At 40.4% G+C, this 20,188-nt stretch overlaps 1 protein-coding gene across 5 annotated transcripts in view; it reads left to right on the forward strand.

Moving 5' to 3' along the window:
* The window catches only part of klhl29 (kelch like family member 29), a 281,080-nt gene that overhangs the window by 189,626 nt on the left and 71,266 nt on the right, over nucleotides 1-20,188 (forward strand). For all 5 annotated transcript variants that reach the window (XM_023953095.1, XM_011491437.3, XM_004083387.4 and 2 more), the window contains 2 exons: nucleotides 2,955-3,101; nucleotides 19,326-19,524. In XM_023953095.1, coding sequence (XP_023808863.1) covers nucleotides 2,955-3,101; nucleotides 19,326-19,524 — 346 coding nt within the window. The remainder of the gene's footprint in view (nucleotides 1-2,954; nucleotides 3,102-19,325; nucleotides 19,525-20,188) is intronic.

Genomic DNA, 20,188 nt, shown 5'->3' on the forward strand with positions numbered 1-20,188 from the left:
ATTAGGCATTTATTAGGCATTTACCACAAAATGTAACTCTCAAATTCAAGTCTACGCTTCTGATCCACATTAAAATATGCAAAATATGCACTCTATTCTTTAAAAGAAATGCTTTGGACAACTTTACAGAGAAATATAAATACCAGCAGCATCTTTGAGAAGTTTTCTTGTGGCTAAAATCACAGTAATTTACATAGGATAAAAAATGAAAGCATCAAAGCATAGCATCAGAAAATGTCTTCTAACAGCACCATCATAGAGAAGAAAATACACAGTTTTAACCCTCAGCTGTTTATTATTCATCCAAGACCATTTATGGAGTTATAAGGGAATATATTTGGCAAAAAAAATATATAATAATCTCCCATAAGTTGCTGACAATTTAGGAGGTTTTGGCTTGTTGGATCTATAGATTGTCAGAAAATGCAAAAGGAAACTTTCTGGTGGAAAAAAGGCTAAATAGACTACAAGGTGGAAGAAGTAGATCCTCATTTGTTGCTTAGTTTTCAGAGGAAACTTGCTGAAAGTCTGAGCATCACGGCAGGCAATTTTCACTGGTTGGTTGCTGTAATCTCTGTCCACACTGTTGGAGGAGCTCTTTCAAAATGGGTTGTGTTTGAGTGACTGAGGTAAACAATAGAAAACTTACGGCAGAAAGAATGGACTATGTGCACGTCAGTTCCACGTTCGATGTCAGACCGCTCAGTCATTTCCGATTCGGAGAGTGGAGAGGGAAACGGGGTTGTTTACATGAAAAGCTGAGTCTTCAGAGTTTACTACATGTCTTCTGGAGCTTTCTAAAGTCAGAATAAAGGAAATCTGGCCCTATAAGGACATCAGGTGGGCAGAACCTGCAAACCTGTGTTGAATGTGGTATTCATGTGAGCCACAGTGTTGTAAATAAACATGTACATAACAATATCATCTGAAAGACTTCAAAATCTAGGTAAAAAAACTAACTACGTCATTTTATACTGCTATTCTTACTCTTCCAAGACTATTTTCCGTTTATTTTTGCCATTGGATCCTCTTAGCAGTTACCACACCGTGCCAATATCGATTTGTTTGTGTTTCTGTATATTTAAACACTTGCAGATAAATAGCTGACCTTGTGTAAAATCTAATGTCGTCATCATGACAAAAGACGTTAACCGCTCCAAAGCAAACTCGTAGCTGATGCCATCTTCTCCTTTTTAGTCCTGGAGCCTTGCCTGTTCAGATTGCAGATCTTCATTTTCGCTCAAGCTAAATCCAAACTCTGTAGGAGAGCAGTAGGCGGAGTCAGAACAAGCGCCATCTGTAGTCATCGCGGGATTTACGGCAGGAAGCATCAAATCTGTTTGACGGCTGCATCAGGTCATCAGGAAATATATGAAAAGGAAAGCGGTCCGCTGAATTTTAATGATCGCACACTTCTTCCATCTTTTGGGAAAGTGTGGAAACCCAATAAGGAGTAACATTTAGGTGATTCAGGAACACAGTAGCAATGGTAGCTGTTGTTCTTTGTCTTTTTGATGTCATTGTGTAAAGCACACAACAAACGAACATACAATGCAAACAAAAATTAATGTATTTCCGCACATACTCGTTTTGAAATGGCCGTATGCAGCGACCTGCAAACAGAAACAACTCAGTGTTTTTTTATTTTATTTTCTATTTTACCTGAAATAGTCCATTGTCTTCTTTAAAGCGCAATTAAAGCTATGTTTTTGGGATAAAACATTTTGAACGTTTCAGTCAAGGTCCTAAAGGTGCCGCATGGCGCTGATGAAGATTGCAAACACGTTTTCCTGAGTTCCTTGGTTCAATTATTTCATATCTGTTTCCAAATCTTAGGTTGTGTTCAGATTCCTTTTCTACTCACCACTTTCTCTGGCGTTCTCCCATTTTGTTGTTCTGTCCGACTCTACAATTCCAAAATCCAGTGGCCTAGAAAATTTCCCAGAGGTCTGTGTTAAAAACCATTGTGCATCAATGTTCATTAAATTGGCGAATATAGACCACAATGCATTGCATTTGAATGATTTTGCATTTGGGAATAAATGTATTTTATTTTTTTCAAATAAAGAATTTAAATATTCATAATTGGAACACATTGATTCGATTCATAAATAATCTTCATAAAATGTTCATATTTATTAGGTGGTTACTTTGGGAAATCTGTGACGTCTTATTTAAAATAAAAAAAAGTAGTGAGCATGTTTCCGAATTACTTTTAGAATCCAGGATACTGGACAGTCCCATAGTTTACCTATTTATTGCATCACAATCTGTGAACTAATGCCTCAGGTGTGCTTGAAAAAGAATTTTCTTTGATTTTCTCGTTCCGAGTTGCTCCAAATGAGAAGGTCCAAACTTCCCTCACATTTGTTTTCCAAATCAGAGGCTGCGACTCGGTGTAGAAGCTGGACACAGGAGGGTAAACGGCCTTACTCCCTCTAAATATCAAAAGAGTTATGTATTATAAATCAGCTTTGCCGTGCAGCTTCCAGGGAGAAGAGACCGCAGGAAGTCGGAGTGTCTGCCTAAACTCACAGAGAAATCGGCGTTATCTGAAATCACTTTCCATCGACCGCTCCTGGTGTGATATTTGCTTGTGTGCTTCTGCATGAATGTCTGATTTTAGACAGGAGAAGACTTTGTTTTCAGGTAGATGGATTTAAAATTCAGAATTTTACATGTAATCTTTTTGCTTTGATTCTTTTGCATTTAGAATTATTATGAGATTTAAAAAAATAAAATAAAAAAAACAGATCATTACAACAACAATGATGCTAGTGCAGAAAAGCCTTTCTTTGATTTTTTTAATATGATTCCTTTGAAGCCATCTTAAATGATTTGGGTGAGTCAGAACTGCAAACTAGATTAAAACCGGTCCAACAGGCAGATTAAACAGGTCTGCAGCAGGTTGGGTTAGTAAAAAACCATACATTTTGATGTTTGACCTCCAATAGGTGGCCGGTCAGGAGGAGATTCTGAGCGTTTCTGAGGAGGACCTGGTGGCCTATCTGTCCAACGACAGTCTAAACACAAAGGCGGAGGAGCTGGTCTATGAGACCGTCATCAAGTGGATCAAACGGGACCCCAACGCCAGAGTGCAGGTAAAAAAAGAAAAAACGTGTTGTGTCAATATTGAAAAGAGGATGCACTTTCACAACACGACAGAAAACACCGACAGCCCTGCAGGCCTGTAGAGAAGAATCAGAAGAGTTCTGCAGAAGTTCCCTGCCTCCTTAGAGGGTGCACAGCATGAAAACAACACAAGTGACTCCTTGTACTCTCCTGGTAGTGTTCATCAACTGTGTGCATCAGACGCTTCCTAACCCAGCGGTTGTTCATCATCCCAGGGAGTGCTTTGCCCTCAGACTGCACTCTCTTCTCAGATACTGTACTCTTCAAGTCTTCACGAGACACAGACAGCCAGAGTCCTTTTTTTTTCTGTCTGTCAGTCAAACAGCTGCCTGCTTTATTCCTCCAAGCTGTTAATCATAATCAAAGTTCATATCCCTGAGATTGACATTGTGACAGGGAGGAACAGCGGGTCAAATTTGAACGGGCGCACAATCGATGGGCTTCAAGGTGAGGCCGTCGGCCCCCGGCCGGCGTGCACGAAAAGGTAAAAGGATCCGAGCGCTGTGGACGTGTATCAATCTAGCTGGGGAAAAACCTCGTGTTGTGGGGTATTTATGGGTCCATGAATTTCAAACGGATGATTTTAAAGTATTTTATAGCTGTTTAAAATGGAGGTGGGGTTGTTATCAGATAAATTACAGCCATCCATCACGGTGAGAATCATTCCTTCATAGTAATGTCTGCTCATCAAACGGAAGACGAGGAGCTGCCTCATATCGTGGGGATCAGATTTGCCGCAGACCTTGACGATCAATGTTGCTTTATTGGCTCCAGCTTTTATGAGGCACATACGTCAATATATGAATTTCTCACCTTGTGGATTAAACATTTAGCATTTATCCTTTGATATGTGGTACTGAGAGTTAGGGTGGGACAATCCTAAGGACTTTACAGAATAGCATTTTCTGTGGTTTTAACATTACACAGAAAATATGCTGGATGGGCCTCAAGCTGCCTGCATATTGGATAGCACCTATATTGCTCGCCATTTTTGTTTTTTGGGGATGTGAGCTAGCGGTAGAGCATGTAAACAGAGAGCTCTCAGCAGTGGGGAGGAGAAGTACAGTCCCGCCCATAACTTAGAGGCAATGTCCTAGAAAACAACACTTTTTAAAAAATTTAATCAAAATTGAAAAGCAATTTTTTGAGTTATTGACTTACTATGACCTGTAATCAATTAATCTATTTTTGATCTAATCTGATACTGTAAAAAGCCACATTTTTCGGTATTTTCATTTAAATTTGTGACAAGAGCCTGGCTTTATGACATTTTTTTCCAGTGTAACAGGCTTCCAACCTTCACTTTTACACGACCAAGAGGGATTTTTTTTTTAAATCTCAAACAATTTAGAAAACCACAAAGAACATCCAGTCCAGATATAAGGAGGACATGAGACACACGGAGGAAACTAGAGGAACTGAATGGTCGAAACTTTGGATTTCTTGTTTTGGAAACAAACTTTTGCTTTTTGATTTTGAAATCAAGCGAAAAAGGGGGAACTTTGTTTATCGTAACATATACACCATCTTCCTCCACTGCTGCAGAGCGCCGTCGGTGCAGGTTACAGCGCATTGCACCTCGTTTCAAATAGTCCGCTACTTGTCAAAAAGAATTTAAACGTAAAAGATAACGATCAAAGCATAATTATTTCGTAATTGACCATGGTATAGGCGGGATAATGCCCCTTCAGAAATTAATAGACTAAAAGAAAGCAACCGTTTAACATGATCATGCCTCCTTTAAAGGGCGTATATGATGCTAAGCCTTTCGGAGTAAACCATATGTATTTATATGATCATATATTACCTTTGGCACACTAAAAAACATGTTTTTTTATGAAATTTTAGTTACTTTCACAGTTCATTTTGCTACTCCAAAGGAAGACGACTTGATCTCTGAGGCTCCGCCTTTCTTTCCTTGTGGGTGCCACGCATTTCATGATGTCAACCTAGAGCCGGCCCCAGCAGCGGTTCTGTGTTTCACCCATGAAACAAACAACATCCAGATGTGCGAATTGTGAATATAAAAGAAAAGCGTTTAGCCGATTACCGCTAGCTCCAAAGAGAAAGTGTTTTGGGGGGCGGAGTTGGCTGCGCAGACTCTTCCTGGAAGGGGCGGTTCCTCACTTTCATACATACGACTGTGAGAACCCACTTGTTTTAGCAGATTGGGAGGGGCTGATGCTCAGACAGCAGAATTTTAGAGGAATGCGTGAATAGAGTTGTTTATAGTGAGGAATAAGCATTAAATGTATACATATATAAATGCATATATAAAGCTCAAAAAGTTGATTGTGCATGGTATAGGCCCTATATTTCTGATAACGGACACCTCGTCTGACATCGTCCCTTGCATAAAAGATAATAGTCGTAGAATGAAAATGAGAATAATGTGATTAAAAAATGTTTTGGCATCCCTGTTCAAAATATCTCTAAAGATGATAAGTGGGTCTTTAACTGAAACAGATAATAGGAAAATAATGTCAGCTAACTTTCTGATTTAAAAATTAGAATAAAAGGTTTGTTTACAAAGAAGCTGTTGAACATCTCAGTATTTTACAAAGGAACCTAAAGTTGCCCCCGACTCTTGGTGGTTCAGTCCATCGGCCTCCTCCAATCTCACACTCTATTGGAGAGGGTCAGAGGTCAGTTAGCTAGATGAAGTAGAAGAAATTGTCCCGGTTGTCTGAACAACCCCCAGCACTGGTCCCTGAGACAAGATACCAGGGTCACCTCGTCTTTAGGGAGAAAATAAGAAGAGGTTGAAAGAGAGTTGGAGCGGAAGAAGGTATCCGTGCGAGGCAGAGAGACTGAGGAGGCTGGTTGGGAACAGAGATGGTGAGAAATGAAAAAGGGCCCCGTTTTCTAATCTGATATCCAGCGGTTTGTGGCTCTGCACACTGCCTTGACATCCAGGGAGCAGAGATGTGATTGAGCTCGCGGTCAAGCTCCAATCCTCTGCCCATGTGTGACCGAAAAAACAACTATCAAACTCGCCGCCTGAAGAGACGACAAGACAGGAGGCAAGACAGAGTGGGCTGCCTCCCTAATGCCACAGGAGAAGCGGATCTGACCCTGAAGGCTGGCTTTATACACTTGGTCCAACTTCAGCTCATCATTCCCTTCCTCCCTCGCCGGCGCAGAGTGTGGAAGAAATCACTCCCCCAGAACCCGTGACACTTCTTAATGACATGTCAGGGCCGAAAGTCACAGCTGAAAAAAAAAACCCGGCAGCACCGAAAAGTTGCTGTGCGTTTGCATTCATCTGAGGATCCTCCTTTGTGCATCTGTGCATGTTCTGCGGGCTGTCGGCTGTAAGCTATAGAGTGGAAAAGTGGCATATTGAAGGCGCAGGGTAAATAATATGCAATTTTCCATCGCTGCCGTGCTGTCAGTGACAACAGATGGCCACAGGAAGCGGGGCCTGGACAGCGCTTTGAGGCAGCCAGAGCATCTGAGCATCACTAATGCTGCTCTGTGAGCAGCAGCACAAAGGAATAAAGTACAGAGCAATATCTGTGTTCATCTGAATGTGTGCCTTCCTGCAGGTGTCTGTGAGGAAAGTTAAGACGTCTTCTAAGAATCTTAAAAGTGCTGCCAATGTATTGGAACACTCAGATGATTCATGTTTATTTTGACTTACTCAAAGATGATAAAAACTGCGCTGTTGTTTAGTTTATTTTTTAAATAAGACATAAGCTGCAAAAACAAACAGTAAAACACACGTTTAATATATGCAATCATTGTTTGAACTGTCATCACAAACATATTTAAAAACACTTTTCAAATGGATCCTAATTGAAAGAATCACAAGTTCATTAAAACATTTTTAGTTGAGTTTTGCAACAAATTAAGACTTTAAATTATGTCCAAGTTTATCTAAAGCAAACAGATCTTTAGGTTTCAGGATGTAAATGCAAACCTCTTTAGTTCATGTTGTTCTATGTATTTTGAGGCAGTTCAGTCGTTTCTAAAGGACATTTACAGATTGCTCATATTTACTAAAAATGTTAAAAAAAATGTATTTCTTTTTTATTGCTTTTTTATTTATTGTGAATTATGCTTAGTTATCCATTTGAGTGAATCTTAGTTCTGCTATCAAATCTTTTGTTCTGGTGCTATAGTTTTTGACTCAAACCTTTATGTTTGTTTATTTTATATATAATTGAACAAAACTATAGAGCTAAAAGTTAAAATTGATTGATTTGATATAAATCTTATCGTTATAGGGTAGGGATGCAATGATTCACTTTCCCACGATTCAGTTCCAACCTTGATTCTTGCGTCAAATTCAGAAAAATCCTTTTTTTAAATGTACTAATAAGAAAAACGAAGATAAATCTTTCAGCTGGCTTATGCTAAAGGCTAATGTTCACTGGTTTGTTTGTGGTGCGTCTCCGTTGCATTGACCTAAAAAAAAATTTAAAAAATTGAACATTCATCAATAAATGGAAATGTTTGCAACGCTTCCGTCACTTCTGTGTCTCACATCCGTCTCTCCGCACCGAAACACAAGTTTTACTCAGGAGTTCTACTTTAATCCATTGAAGCCAAAAAGCCGGACAAACGGTAAACAGGTCCTGGTTGCGAAATAATAAATCTTGTTGAACTCTCAAAATAAAACTTTAGCAAATTCTATTTTATATTTAAGATGGCGGGCCCATGCGAGAACACACGTTAACACCGGCGTCCAGTTTTCGCCATGGACGATGATGGTTAATTTTGACATTTTTAAAAGCATGCCATCATTTATGACACAAAACATGAATTTTACAAGGACTCTATAAGGAAGGAGCGGGATGACCTACTCGACACGGGGGAGGCAGGACAAATCAAACCACTTTCAACGTAAATAGTAGAAAGCAATACCGAGTTTACCCACAATTCAGTTCAACACATGGTTCAATTTTAACCAATAACTGTGGCATCCCTAGTAAACAAAACTATAAAACTGTTTTTTTGTAGTCCTGAGATTCCAGAGGAACCCCTTTTTTACCCTGAGATGACACAGTACCCTGAGATATACTGTCGAATTGAGCTACTCATCCACTCTATTAAATACAAGTTAAGCAGTATGCTGTGTAAATATTTAGTATCAAGAATAGAGTGAACAATAGAACAAAAACCAGGCAGTAAAATGAAGAAAGAACAACTGAGAATCTAAATCGCCTTTTCCATGTTCTGTATCATGTATATTTTGTTGTATAGAAATTAAAAACAAAAACCCAGGGGGCAGAAATAACATGCCTCTAAAAGTGTTGACAGTGGGACCCGGTCTTCTTTTCAATCAGCCACTTTTTTGTGGGACAATCACAGACACATGACTCCAATTATAACTGACCCTTTTTCTGGCAAATCCCTGAAAAGGACCTCCATTACGCCTTGCTTTAACATTTTTCATAAAGGCAACTATCTTGCCAGGTGACTCAACCCGACAAAAGAGGCCGATTAATTATTGTCTCTTTGGAAGCCGGCCAATAATGAAACAGCTCAAAAAGACAGTTAATGGTGTATTTTGTGATATTTAAAAAAAGAAGGAAAAAAAAGCTATTCTTCCTATTAGAGGACCTGCTGTTCATTTCATAAAAACGGCGATGGCTCCTGCTGACGCCAGGCCAAACGAATACAGTTAAAGGTATTGCTTTTTATAATTTGCTGCTTATTATTTTGGGGATTTTTACACAATTGACTGGCAAGGCACTGTAGAGATATTATGGTGGTACCCATTATTGAGAAAAAAATCATTTTCCCAGAACAAATGATGGCATCATTATGTAGTTAGTGTATAAAATTATCAAAGAGGAAAAATGCTTTGAGGCTGAGCATGGATATATGCTGAGTTTCCCTCACTGTTTCACAATTCATTTGCTTTCAACACTACCAATGACTCAAGCATCACTTTTAATTTTCCAACTCCCCTTTTAGGCTCCAAGTTTAAATTGGAAACTTTTTATCATCTTGAACTCCTCAGGGGTGATGCATTTTCACTTGGATAACAGTGACTTGATGTCACAACAATCATCTGCAGAGGAGAAACCAAAGCCCTGTTCAATTGAACTGAGATGAATAGAGCACAGGCCACTGGCCCTCTGATTGCTTTTGTCAGACAAGCTTAGAAAATCAAGATCAATACAGCAGATAAGTGTATTTCCTTCATGTTCTGCGTCAGACAAACGCATGAAAGATTAAACTTTTATATTCATAGTGTGCGCTTAAACCTAACCTTAGTCCCAACTGTCCTTACAGTAAGATACAGGTTCATGGACAAACCGGTACGGGTGTCACAAGAACAGGCAGATGGCTGGTTCCAATGACAGCAGGTTTATTAGCTCAGCTAAAAGTCCACAAAGCTAAATCAGGGTCAGGCAGGCAGGGGTCAATAGCAGGCATGAGATCATCAGAAGAGAGAAGGAGTAGTCAGGATCCAGGCAAGAGTCGGGGCAGGCAGCAGGCAAACAGAGTCAGAGTCAGAGACAGGGTCAGGAGACAGTAGATCAGATCCAAATGTAACGCTCTCAAATGTAACGAAGGCAGAGTGGCACAAACAATACCTCACACTGAGCTTGACTCAGTGCAGTGCTTAAGTATTCTGTTGTTGATTGAATGAATGAGAGTCAGGTGTGTGGCATCCAGGAAGTGTGTGCTGGGGTTGCTGGGAGATGTAGTGTGGCCAGAACTCTGGGGACGGCTCCCGCCGGTGACCAGAGGGGGAGATAGAGTTACAACTTATGACAACAGGGCAGGCAAATGGACACAATATCAAGGTCGTGGACTGCTCCGTGAGCCTGATTAGTGAAAATGTTCATGAACATTTACTTCATGGGTATACCTGTACTATGGGTGTCAGGTCGTAGCAACCATAGACTCCTCATTAAAAGTGACGACTGACTGGAGTCGACGCGGCTGGTGTGTAGGTACCTTCATGATGACATGCTTATGTTCACGCATGCATATGTGCGTTTCAGGCTGCCGCTTTCAAAACTCTCACCTTTGCAGGTTTTTAAGTCAGTTTTCAGGCTCTACGTATAAAACGCACGGCCATTGAACACTAAAAGTTGAACTAGGTGAGCTTTGACCATTTGGATTTGGTAGTGACGTATGAGTAGCATCCTTTTCAATGCACAGAAATACAGTTAAAAAGTGATGATGAAGGCGAAGATAAAAATTTCTGTTTGTGCCCAGCTGGAATTCCATGACACCAAGTCTTTCATTTATTGGAATAAAGTTGTAAAAAAAAGCCTGGAGCAAAATTTTGCACCAAACGTCGTCAACCAACTGCTAGTACGTGCGCTATATGGGGTAGCGACCATCCAGTGTTAACACCACATGCTAAAATCGATTTTAGGAACCTGCGTTCAGCGCTGCATCACATGCCCACTGTGAACTCAGCTTAAGGCATGCAAAACACACTTGCTTAAGACGGATCTGATAGAACCCAAGAACCTCGGGACATCTAACCACATCTGTGTTGTCTATCGTCCCAAAGAGTCCCTGCTTGCATGTGTGAACCGTGACCAGAGGCATTTCATCTCCTTTAGAATCTAAAACAAGCGCACAGATCTTCCGGAGTTCTAATTTACATAAAAGTAATTAACCAACCAACCCTCTGTTTTTATTCAGAAGTTCACTGTACTGTGTCGTCAGGTAGAAGATACAGTAATTGTAATTAAAAAGATAGACTTTTCCCCCAAAACATAAACTGTAATAAATCGGTTGTTTTTTATCGGAATGAAGTCATGCTGAAATCGCTCCAGAGCAGAGCACAGCATGTCGCACCTGTCAGTCGTTGCTCAGGGACTCCTCCAAGTCCGCCTGTCTCCTCTGTTTCGTCTTACTCCATCTTGGATCCATCCTTCTGTCAGATGACAGCAGACATGGTCATGGAGTCACAGGAGGACACAGACCGGCTCAGTAAAGCATCACTTGGATTGCAATGAATAGCCACTTGTGGCAGCATATTTCACTCCTCTACAATGCGATGGCAGGAGAAAAGACATTTTCCTCACTGTCAAAAGGGCGCAAACACACGCTCTCCACGGCTAAGTGGGGTTTTTGGGGATGTTCAAGCAAACGTGCTGCGGCGGATTTACACTTAAGTCTTTTATTTTGTTATTATTTTTCATGTGAGGGTTTTTTTAGGTTTCAATTTGTCTGTTTGTCCCTCTGAAGCAGACCTGTACTTCTACCTGCTCAGAGCAAAGCAAAAAGATAGAAACACTCGTGTGCCATTTATTTGATCCTGCTATGGCACTGAGTCACTCCTCGCACACAGACAGAGTAATAGGCGTTAGTCCTCGCTGACAGTAGCGGAATGGAAAATGTTCATTGGACATTTGTCATCTATGTTAGAGGATGGTCGCCTCCTGGCTGCCTCTCTGCTGCTCCTGACAGATCTGAGAGGCTCCCTGTTAGACACATTATCCCTGCCTTTCACCAGGCTCAACCTATTCACATCAGCTGTCTACCTGCTTGGGTATTTGTATGTCTGCGCGTGTCAGTGAAGCACGAAGGGGGAAAAAAAAGTTCAAACTGAACAAATTTTTCATTCAATGTGTAAGGAGCGGCCACAATTAGAGGTGGCTGCAGAGCGATGACCTCTGTTGGTGCTGGGAACGTTGCTTCTGCTCCTAGTCAGTGTTATTTGAGATGAAAAGCATTAAAGTGGGGGAGTTGCGTTATGTCATTGGTGCTGGATGTGCTAACAGAAAGAAAAGAGAGGATTAAATACTAATTTGTTTACCATAATACACTCCGATAGCCCAAAATCTCACCACGTTTCTAGTTTAAATATCTCACCAAATTTGATGTAAGAGGAAACTTACTTACTAGTAACTTTTCAGTAAGGTACAACTGTTTGTTTTAAGACAATGAAATAGCTTGCCACCTCATTTCATTTAAAAAACAACCTATTTTAAGCAATTGAAGGGACTTCTTCTTATGTTCTCCATAAAAATATGAAAAATAGCACAAAATTTAGGAGGAGATCGATCAGATTCTGTTCCATGTTGGTTTAGGCTAAAGCTGAGTTCCTGATTGGTTGGCAAACATGCAAATTCTTTGCCAAAGTTAAGATATTTGAACTTGGGAAACATTGCGCCGAATTTTCACCATCTGACATTGTGACAGCTCCCAAAACGAGCTGCAGCCTGACCACTCCACCCCATCTGACGCTCAAAATGTACTGCTGATTATGTGTGTGCATTGACTTAACATGAAAACTGGACATTCCTGCCACACATCCTGTGTGTCACTTTTATCCTGTGTGAAACAAAAAATTGAACTCAAGCTACACTACATTTATTTATTTAAGCTTTATTTAATAGGGACAGTGCACATGAATGAACATCTACCAAACAATGATAGGCGTAAACATGCTGGATTATAGCAATGATGCTAATTTGCATCCATAGTCCCTAGGCAGGAAACATAAAACAGGACAAAACAAAAGACAGAATCACAGATACAATAAGAACACAAAGAAGCTGACATAGAAGCTACATGCATTAGATTTTCAAAAATCTCCAAAGATTACTTAAGATGAATAGACGCACTGATCAAAATGACGGCCGCACCGCTCATCTGCTGCTTACTTTCCTTTAGCGTGCTTGTGCATTGGAGTGATTGCTGGAGAGCTTATTGGAAATGGAGAGAAAATTGAGATGGATAAACGCCGCCTCCTTTCAGCCGCTGAGAGTGTGTCACTCAATGGCCTGAGTGTCATGAGTACTCCCATGTAGCTGGTTCATGCCACATGCGTGCACGCTGACAAAATGAGCATCAAAGCCTTTCAGCACACCTCTCACAAAACAAGCATTCAGCATTTGCACGGTAAAAACCGGCACACCAGTGATGCCATCAACATTTACCAGATCCATATTTTTAAAGTAAAAATGACCTTTTTGTGATACTAAAACTGTAACTTTTAAGATATTATTTATACTTAAGGATCAAGACATCTTTATGGTCCAAGAGGGCTTGTTTTTTTAAGTAAGGGCTGATTGGTAGTTGGCGCCTAAATAAATCCCACAGTGAAGGAGCATTATTCCAGAGCATTATTATTTTTGATGGTAAGGTCAAGAAGTGGCTTTCTTTGATAGGTTGTTTTTTGTTTTGTTTTTTTGCAATCTTATAGTGGTAGATTAAAATAAACTAACTACCTTTAAACTAGTGATCTTAAACTCAAAGCAAGAACAGAAAACAGCTAAAAACTACGAATAAGAAGGTAACAGGAGCAACGAAGAGAGAAAAAAGTCTCAGAACCAATAAAGAAAGAAGTCTATAATAAACAAATAAAAAGCAATAACAAAACCTAATGTCTGCTGTATAAAAGTAAAAACAGAAAGTCTATGTTGTACCCTGACAGATAAAACGTTTTAAGTTTTTTTGACATTTTCTCTCATTATTGGAAGTTGTCTAAATCACAGGTGTCAAACTCCAGGCCTTGAGGTCCAACACATTGTCCAGTTAACCTACGGCTTGTCATTGACAAAACACTGTGGGGGGAAAAAGAAAGGGTAATTAGAATTTTCTATTTAGAAAGTAAAACAAACACCCGCTTGACCCTAGGAATAATGGAGTATTGGAGGTTTGTTGGTTAGACTTTAATAGCGATTTTCCCAGCCAGGAGAGATGCTGAATAAGCTGAACAATGAATTCGGAGGCTCCTTCGGCAGATCCTTCTAGATTTGGCCCCCAAATCCTCGGCAGGTCCTCCAAATGGATTCGCTGCGCGTTTGCCCGCTGGGGTCAATAATTCCAGAGCCTGTTGTCGGACATTGCCGCTTTCAAATCAGTAAGCGATCAGTGCTCTGTTTCTGTCGGGTTCTTCGTCGTATTCTAGTCACACTGTGAGGTTTTGGAGGGAAAGCTCAAAGCGAGGAAGATTCAGCTCATCGGGGGAATCTGGCGTAGACTGGAAAAGCAAAGAGAATGCCAACAGCATCAGTTTCTTCATTGATTTTGTTGTCAAATCTTTGGTGTTTTGTGGGATTTCCTTTCATGTTCATTGTTTGTGAAGAAGATGGATGTATAGATTACTCTAAAGTGTTTCTTGGTCCATTCCATCTATTAATCTTATTTCCATTCCAAACTTTTGTGTCAGACCCAAAAGCGTTGAACCGTTTCTCAATCCGTTTCTGTGTGAGGCAAAAGGCTGGACACTTGTGTTTTTGGGTTTTTTTCCGTGTCCAACACATTGAATCTGGAAATAAGATGAGGTGTAGGACTTTTCCTCATTTACATGCCAATATATGCGTGAGTGGGAGGAAAACCGAGGAGGTGGAGAAAGAAGAAACCTAAAGTATGAAAGGAGTGGGAGATATTGTGACTTTGCCTGATGCAGAGACAGAGAACCATTTCTACTTTGTTTAGTTTCCTTTGAGGAAGGGGCAGAGTGTGGGGCAAACAAACAAAACCAAAGTCAAGATGTAGAAAAACAGTTGGGTATGTTTCTGCAAATGAATGACATTTAGTTTTATTACATTGTAATGGTTAAAAATTTAGAAAAATACATTAGTTTTCCCTTTTTATTTAGGAAGCCTGAAAGTTTTCAAAAGATTTAAAACAAAATTTTCCTTTTTTCAAACCGAGTCTGTCAGCATTTCCACATTATGTCTATTCAAGTATAACCATGTGTTTCTGTTGTTGCTACAAATGCTGTTGTTGGTTGCAACCATCTGTCACTTTCACACATCCATGGGTGTCTTGAACTGTTTGTGGTTAATTTATATATTTTTTTCTGCACATGTTTTTAACTTTATGAGGAAGCGCGTGGCGTCGTTACCTTTCTGCGTGGTCCACAGCTCGCCGTGAGGTATTTTTACGGCGCTTAAATGCTTTCTGGCATGCGGAGAGACGACGCAGCAGATGTGGGTTTGACTGCAATGTGCAGATGGTAAAGTGGGATTCTTGATCTGAGCGTTTTCTCAGTCAAGTGAAAATAAAGTGTGTCCGACGCAACCCGTGTGGTTTTGTGAGCATCTGAATGTCGTCATAGGACTTTTTGTCCTTATAAAATGTTTAAGAAAAATTTTTTTTTCCAGAATTTTGAAGTTTTATGAAGCTTGTTAATTTGTTAAATTCACCAAATGCCAACTTTTATAAATACTTTAAATCTTATAAGCAATAGCAAATAATAGCAAAGAAATTTGACTTTTTTTGACATTTCCCCAAAGCTTTTATAGAAGTTGTACCCTAATTCCTTAGTCAAAATCCCTAAAAAGACATATATCTCGATAGCCAAAGCTGCTAATGGTCATAAAACTGTTACAGATGGAATCTAATTCAAGAGAATCTTCTGGAAATCTTGGGAAAAACATTACAAGACATTTGGAAATATTTGGGGATTCATGGTAACTGCAGCTACAGGCGATTTAAGCTGGAGACATGCTGCACACCTCATAGAGTCTGAAAAGATTCAGGAAACTCCCGGAGTAAACACTAACAGGCTGGTTTCTGCAGATTTTTGAATGGCAGCCAAAGCACCAAGGATTACACACTGCACCTGATGTGGGATTAGAGGACTGGAGCTCATTGGGTTGAGCAGCGCCTGCCAGTCGGTTCATAAAAATTGCGTCCTTGGGTGAGAAACCTAAACCCAAATGCCTAAAACTAATGCAACACATTAAACACCTGCACAAACTCTCACAAGGGCAAATGCTTAAACTGTTAATCTCTCTTGATCAATTTCTTTTTCATATCTGATCCAGGATCCTCTTCTTCTTTTGTCACCATTCAGCATCAGTTTTGATATTTCTGCTACTTCCTGTTATACTGATGTCATTTCTTGTGTCTCTTTATCATTTGTTTTTTGCTTTGGCTATTCGGTTAGCAAAGCAGGTCAGAATACATAAATGGTTCAAGTTTTAATAAAGAAAATGTGAAGATAATTGATTGGTTGAGTGTCTGCTGGCTCTAAAAAGCTAAAATCCCATAGACTTCAATAGCTGTTACTCAATTCTTCTATTGGTCAGAACAACCATTCTTGCTCTGATACCTTCTTTTAATATCTTCCTCATTTTTTTCATGATTTTTTTTCTATAGTGCAAGTCAATCACATTATTAACTGACCAATCAGATGCCTCAATAAAAGTAGGTGGAGCCTGCTTGCCCGCACATGTAACGTTCCAAACCTTTGACAAGCTCAATCCTGATTGATTAGAAATGTTTTTCCATCATAGTGACTTGGACCAATCATTCCTTACTGACGTCATCTAACACCAACATAGCGGCGTCCGTTAAACCATTTTCTATGGATGACGTCACACTCCCTCTGTCTAGTTCTCAGATACAGTCAATGGGGGCGACACTCGCACTTCCTGTTTCACCGTTTCAAGCCAATGTGAATACATAATGTTCATGGAACCAGTTCAGCTAAAAAAGAACATGAATTCCAATGTAAAATACCTAACAAAAATAAACTTAATGACTCTGTGGTTATATTTATTTCTTATTCTGATATCTGACGGATTGAATTTTTAATGTATCCCCAAGGCGGCCCAAGCACGGGTCTCATTGTGTGGATAAATTCAGAGGGTTGTGTCAGGAAGGGTATCTGACGAAAAGTCTTTGTGAATCCCTCCTATGATATCCACACCGGATCAGTCGAGGCCTGGGTAGAACGTAGACATAAAGGGGGATGGACATTAGGCTCCAATGTGTTGAGTGGTCTTTTGATTTTTATGTGTGATGATTGAATCCTGATTTCTGCTTCTGTAAGTCTGATAAAGATGGTAAAATACTGCAAAACAAACAAATCCATATTTATGCAATCATTGGTGCAGCCTGATGCAGACTTTACCCGTCTGGGGATCCATGTAAAGTTTGGCAAAGCTGCTATTGAGATTTTAGGTCCAACATTTGTCCACAGGCCTGTAAGGTCCAAACTCATTTCTGTCCATACTCCCAGCTGCTGGTGCGGAGTCGGAGCGTGCCTCTCAGGTAACCACCTGGCTGAAATAAAGCTTTAATTAAGCTTTAATTTAGCCTTAGGGCTAAAGTAATTCTACTCCTTTATACGTCTCATTTAATAAACCGAAATTAACTTTGAAAGGTGCTTTCTTTAATTTGCCAACTTCCCATTAATATTAATAACATCCTATAACTTCTGAATAACTGAGGAAGGTGAGGCTGTAGCAGACCTGGTGAGACATGGCTTGTAACAGGAGTTCAGTGCATAAGCCTAAAGCTTAAGTCCTCAATCGGAGTGTGACGTGTATAGAAAAAAAAACGGCCGGGCAAATTTTCCACCATGCTGTTTAATTGAAAGGTCTTGCTTATCTTTAGCTCAGACCTCTTCCTGAAGGGCTTTTCCTTCAATTTGTGTTTTGAGCGGCAGCAAGTGTTTATTCAAGAGGATTTCTTGAAGCTTTGTGTGTTCAGGAACAGGGATGCAGGACATTGTTTGGCTGTACGTGTGCCCTTGGAAATATCAGCAGCAGATTGCTTTGCTTCCTGTGGAGCCATCAAATCTTCTCTTTTTTTTGTCTTTTTCACAGAAAAATGTTTTCTTCTCCACCTCTTGGGTCCATCTTGACTCTGTTGTTTCTCTCATTGTGGTCAGATGAGCCCTGGACATCATAAGCCAACAAATGGGACAGGCGGTGTAGCGAAAAGGGGCCTCAGGTGTGAGGAAGAAGTGCCCGGGTGGAGTGTCAGTGTAATATTTATGCTCCCCCGGCTGTGTTTTCTCAGACTCTGCTGTTTTTGTCGCTCTCTCTGCATGGCTCGGTCGCCTCTCTCAGAACTGAGGGGTCAGCGGGGTCAGTGTCCACCCAGCTCTCTGTCGCACTGCCCAGGCTTGTTTACGGCTTTACTGTAGACACGGATGAGACTCCCATGGGGCACACACATACACTTGTAAACACATAATGGGGGGAGAAAAAAAGCACTCAATTCTCAGAGCTATAAACAAGGTTGCCTAGGCAACAGCCATTCCGGGTTCCCTGTTTGAACACCTATATGCTACTACACACATAAATGTGTACACAACTAAAAAGGGGGCAAATGAACACCATCCAAACACAAATATTTGTGCTGCAATAGTTAAGGGTTATTACCATCTGAGCTCAAAACCTCAGTCAGTTCCTCACACTGTGTAATTGTAGGCCCCAATGTGAAGTCAAATTTGCATCAAATTAGTCTTTTTTTTCTTCCCCGGTTTGATAGGAAAGGGAAGAAATGTGCTGACAGCTTATTTGGCTTGAATGGATTGTGATTAGCAGGAACCAAGTCCTAAATTAGACGCAAGAAGAACATTTGCTGTTTTGATGAAACATTTCATTTAGAAATAATCTGTGGCAGAAGGTAAAGATAAGAAACCCCCTGCTGCTTCACCCGAGCCCTTCCAGAAAATTCACATATGAAAGATAAACTGGGTCTCGCCTAAAACTTTTCAAAATGTGCAGCTTCCAGTCTGGATTGGTGCATCCCCCATGATGGCAGCATACCAGCAGTTAGACTATAAAAACTGTTTACATTCTGACTGTATTTTCTCTTTTGAATATTTTCTCTTGCTGTAATTGGGAAATACAAAAAAAAACCAAACATGCAAATTTACCTGAAGCTTTGACACCAACAAGAACTGAAATACTGCAGCTACTATTTCTGACACTAACAGTCTGCAAGAAATGTCAAATATGATGGTTCCTTTCCGGTTTTTTATAAAGATGTAAATTGGTTTCCACGTGACAAATTCATGAAAAAAACAACACTTTTTTCTACTTGTTGTCTTTTCTGATGGTTTTATCTCCATAGCAACCGTATCATATTTTGGTCACCTTGGGGTGACGAACAAGTCAATGTGATTTTTAGGATGATTGGCAAAAGTACATTTTTGGATTTCCTTGGCAACTGACGTTTTTTGTTAACCACGCCCATATTCCTAATAAAGTCATATCGTATGACATATAATTTCGTTCAGCTTTCGCCAGGAATTCATACATTAAATTTTCTTAATGTTTTGGTAAAAAAGTGAGAGCAGCAGGAAAACATTTCTTGGTGAGCCTGACACATTAATGCTCATTTTTTCCAGAATAGCTTCCAAATGATGCTCAGGGAGTTAGGAGAAGATAGATCCAATAGGACGAGATAACGTTTGTAGCTGGTACTAAAGGAAAATTCAATAATCACTTGTTCTTCTGTGGTTCTCTAAGCATCTCTCTTCTCTTCTCTCCACCATCCGTCTGTCTCTTTAGCATCTGTCAGAGCTGTTGGCGGTGGTGCGTCTTCCCTTCATCCACCCGTCCTATCTGCTCAACGTCGTCGACAACGAGGAACTGATCAAATCCTCGGAGGCGTGCCGAGATCTGGTCAACGAAGCCAAGCGATACCACATGTTGCCCCACGCCAGGCAAGAAATGCAGACGCCCCGGACCCGGCCGAGACTCTCCGCAGGTACAGACAAACACACACGATGTGGCCCTGAACTTGACCCCAGTGATCTGCTTTTCCTACAACTGATAACTGACCCGCAACACACCACCAGCACCTGTGTCCACAATTTATGTTTTACAGCTGCCGAGTGGCAGAGGGGTTAGGTCTCCACAAGGAGGACTCTGCTTTTTCAGAGCTTTGTATTGATTTAACGCCCAAGCAGATGCAGTGATTTAGAACTCCATAATGTTTGTGCCCTCTGAGTTCCTTTTCTTCCTTCTGTCAGACAAACAGCCTGAGAAAGACTACTGTGAGACTCAGAGGCCGTTCTTCTGTTTGAAAGAGCTCAGTCGGCATATAAACATTTGTTACTAACTCCTTGAATGTCGGGTAGGATCAAGCAGGTGCCCTGCTTTGTAAAACAGCTGACTTATATCTGTCAAACCATTTGAAGACCGTGTTTGTTTACTTTGTTAAAATCAAAGAATAAATCATGGAAATTGAATGGCGCCGGCAAATTGCTTTCGGCTGATATTTTTTCCCCTCTGGGTTGTCCAGGACCGCATTTTTCCCCCTTGTAAAGAGCTGCCTAATTGCAGTGTCTGCATGGTATTATGAGTTTCGCACCAGCACACCTTACCATTCAGCACAAGTTATTTTCTGCTTGGTAGAATAAAGATAATTG

This window comes from Oryzias latipes, chromosome 24 (assembly GCF_002234675.1).
Source record: "Oryzias latipes chromosome 24, ASM223467v1".
Lineage (NCBI taxonomy): Eukaryota > Metazoa > Chordata > Actinopteri > Beloniformes > Adrianichthyidae > Oryzias > Oryzias latipes.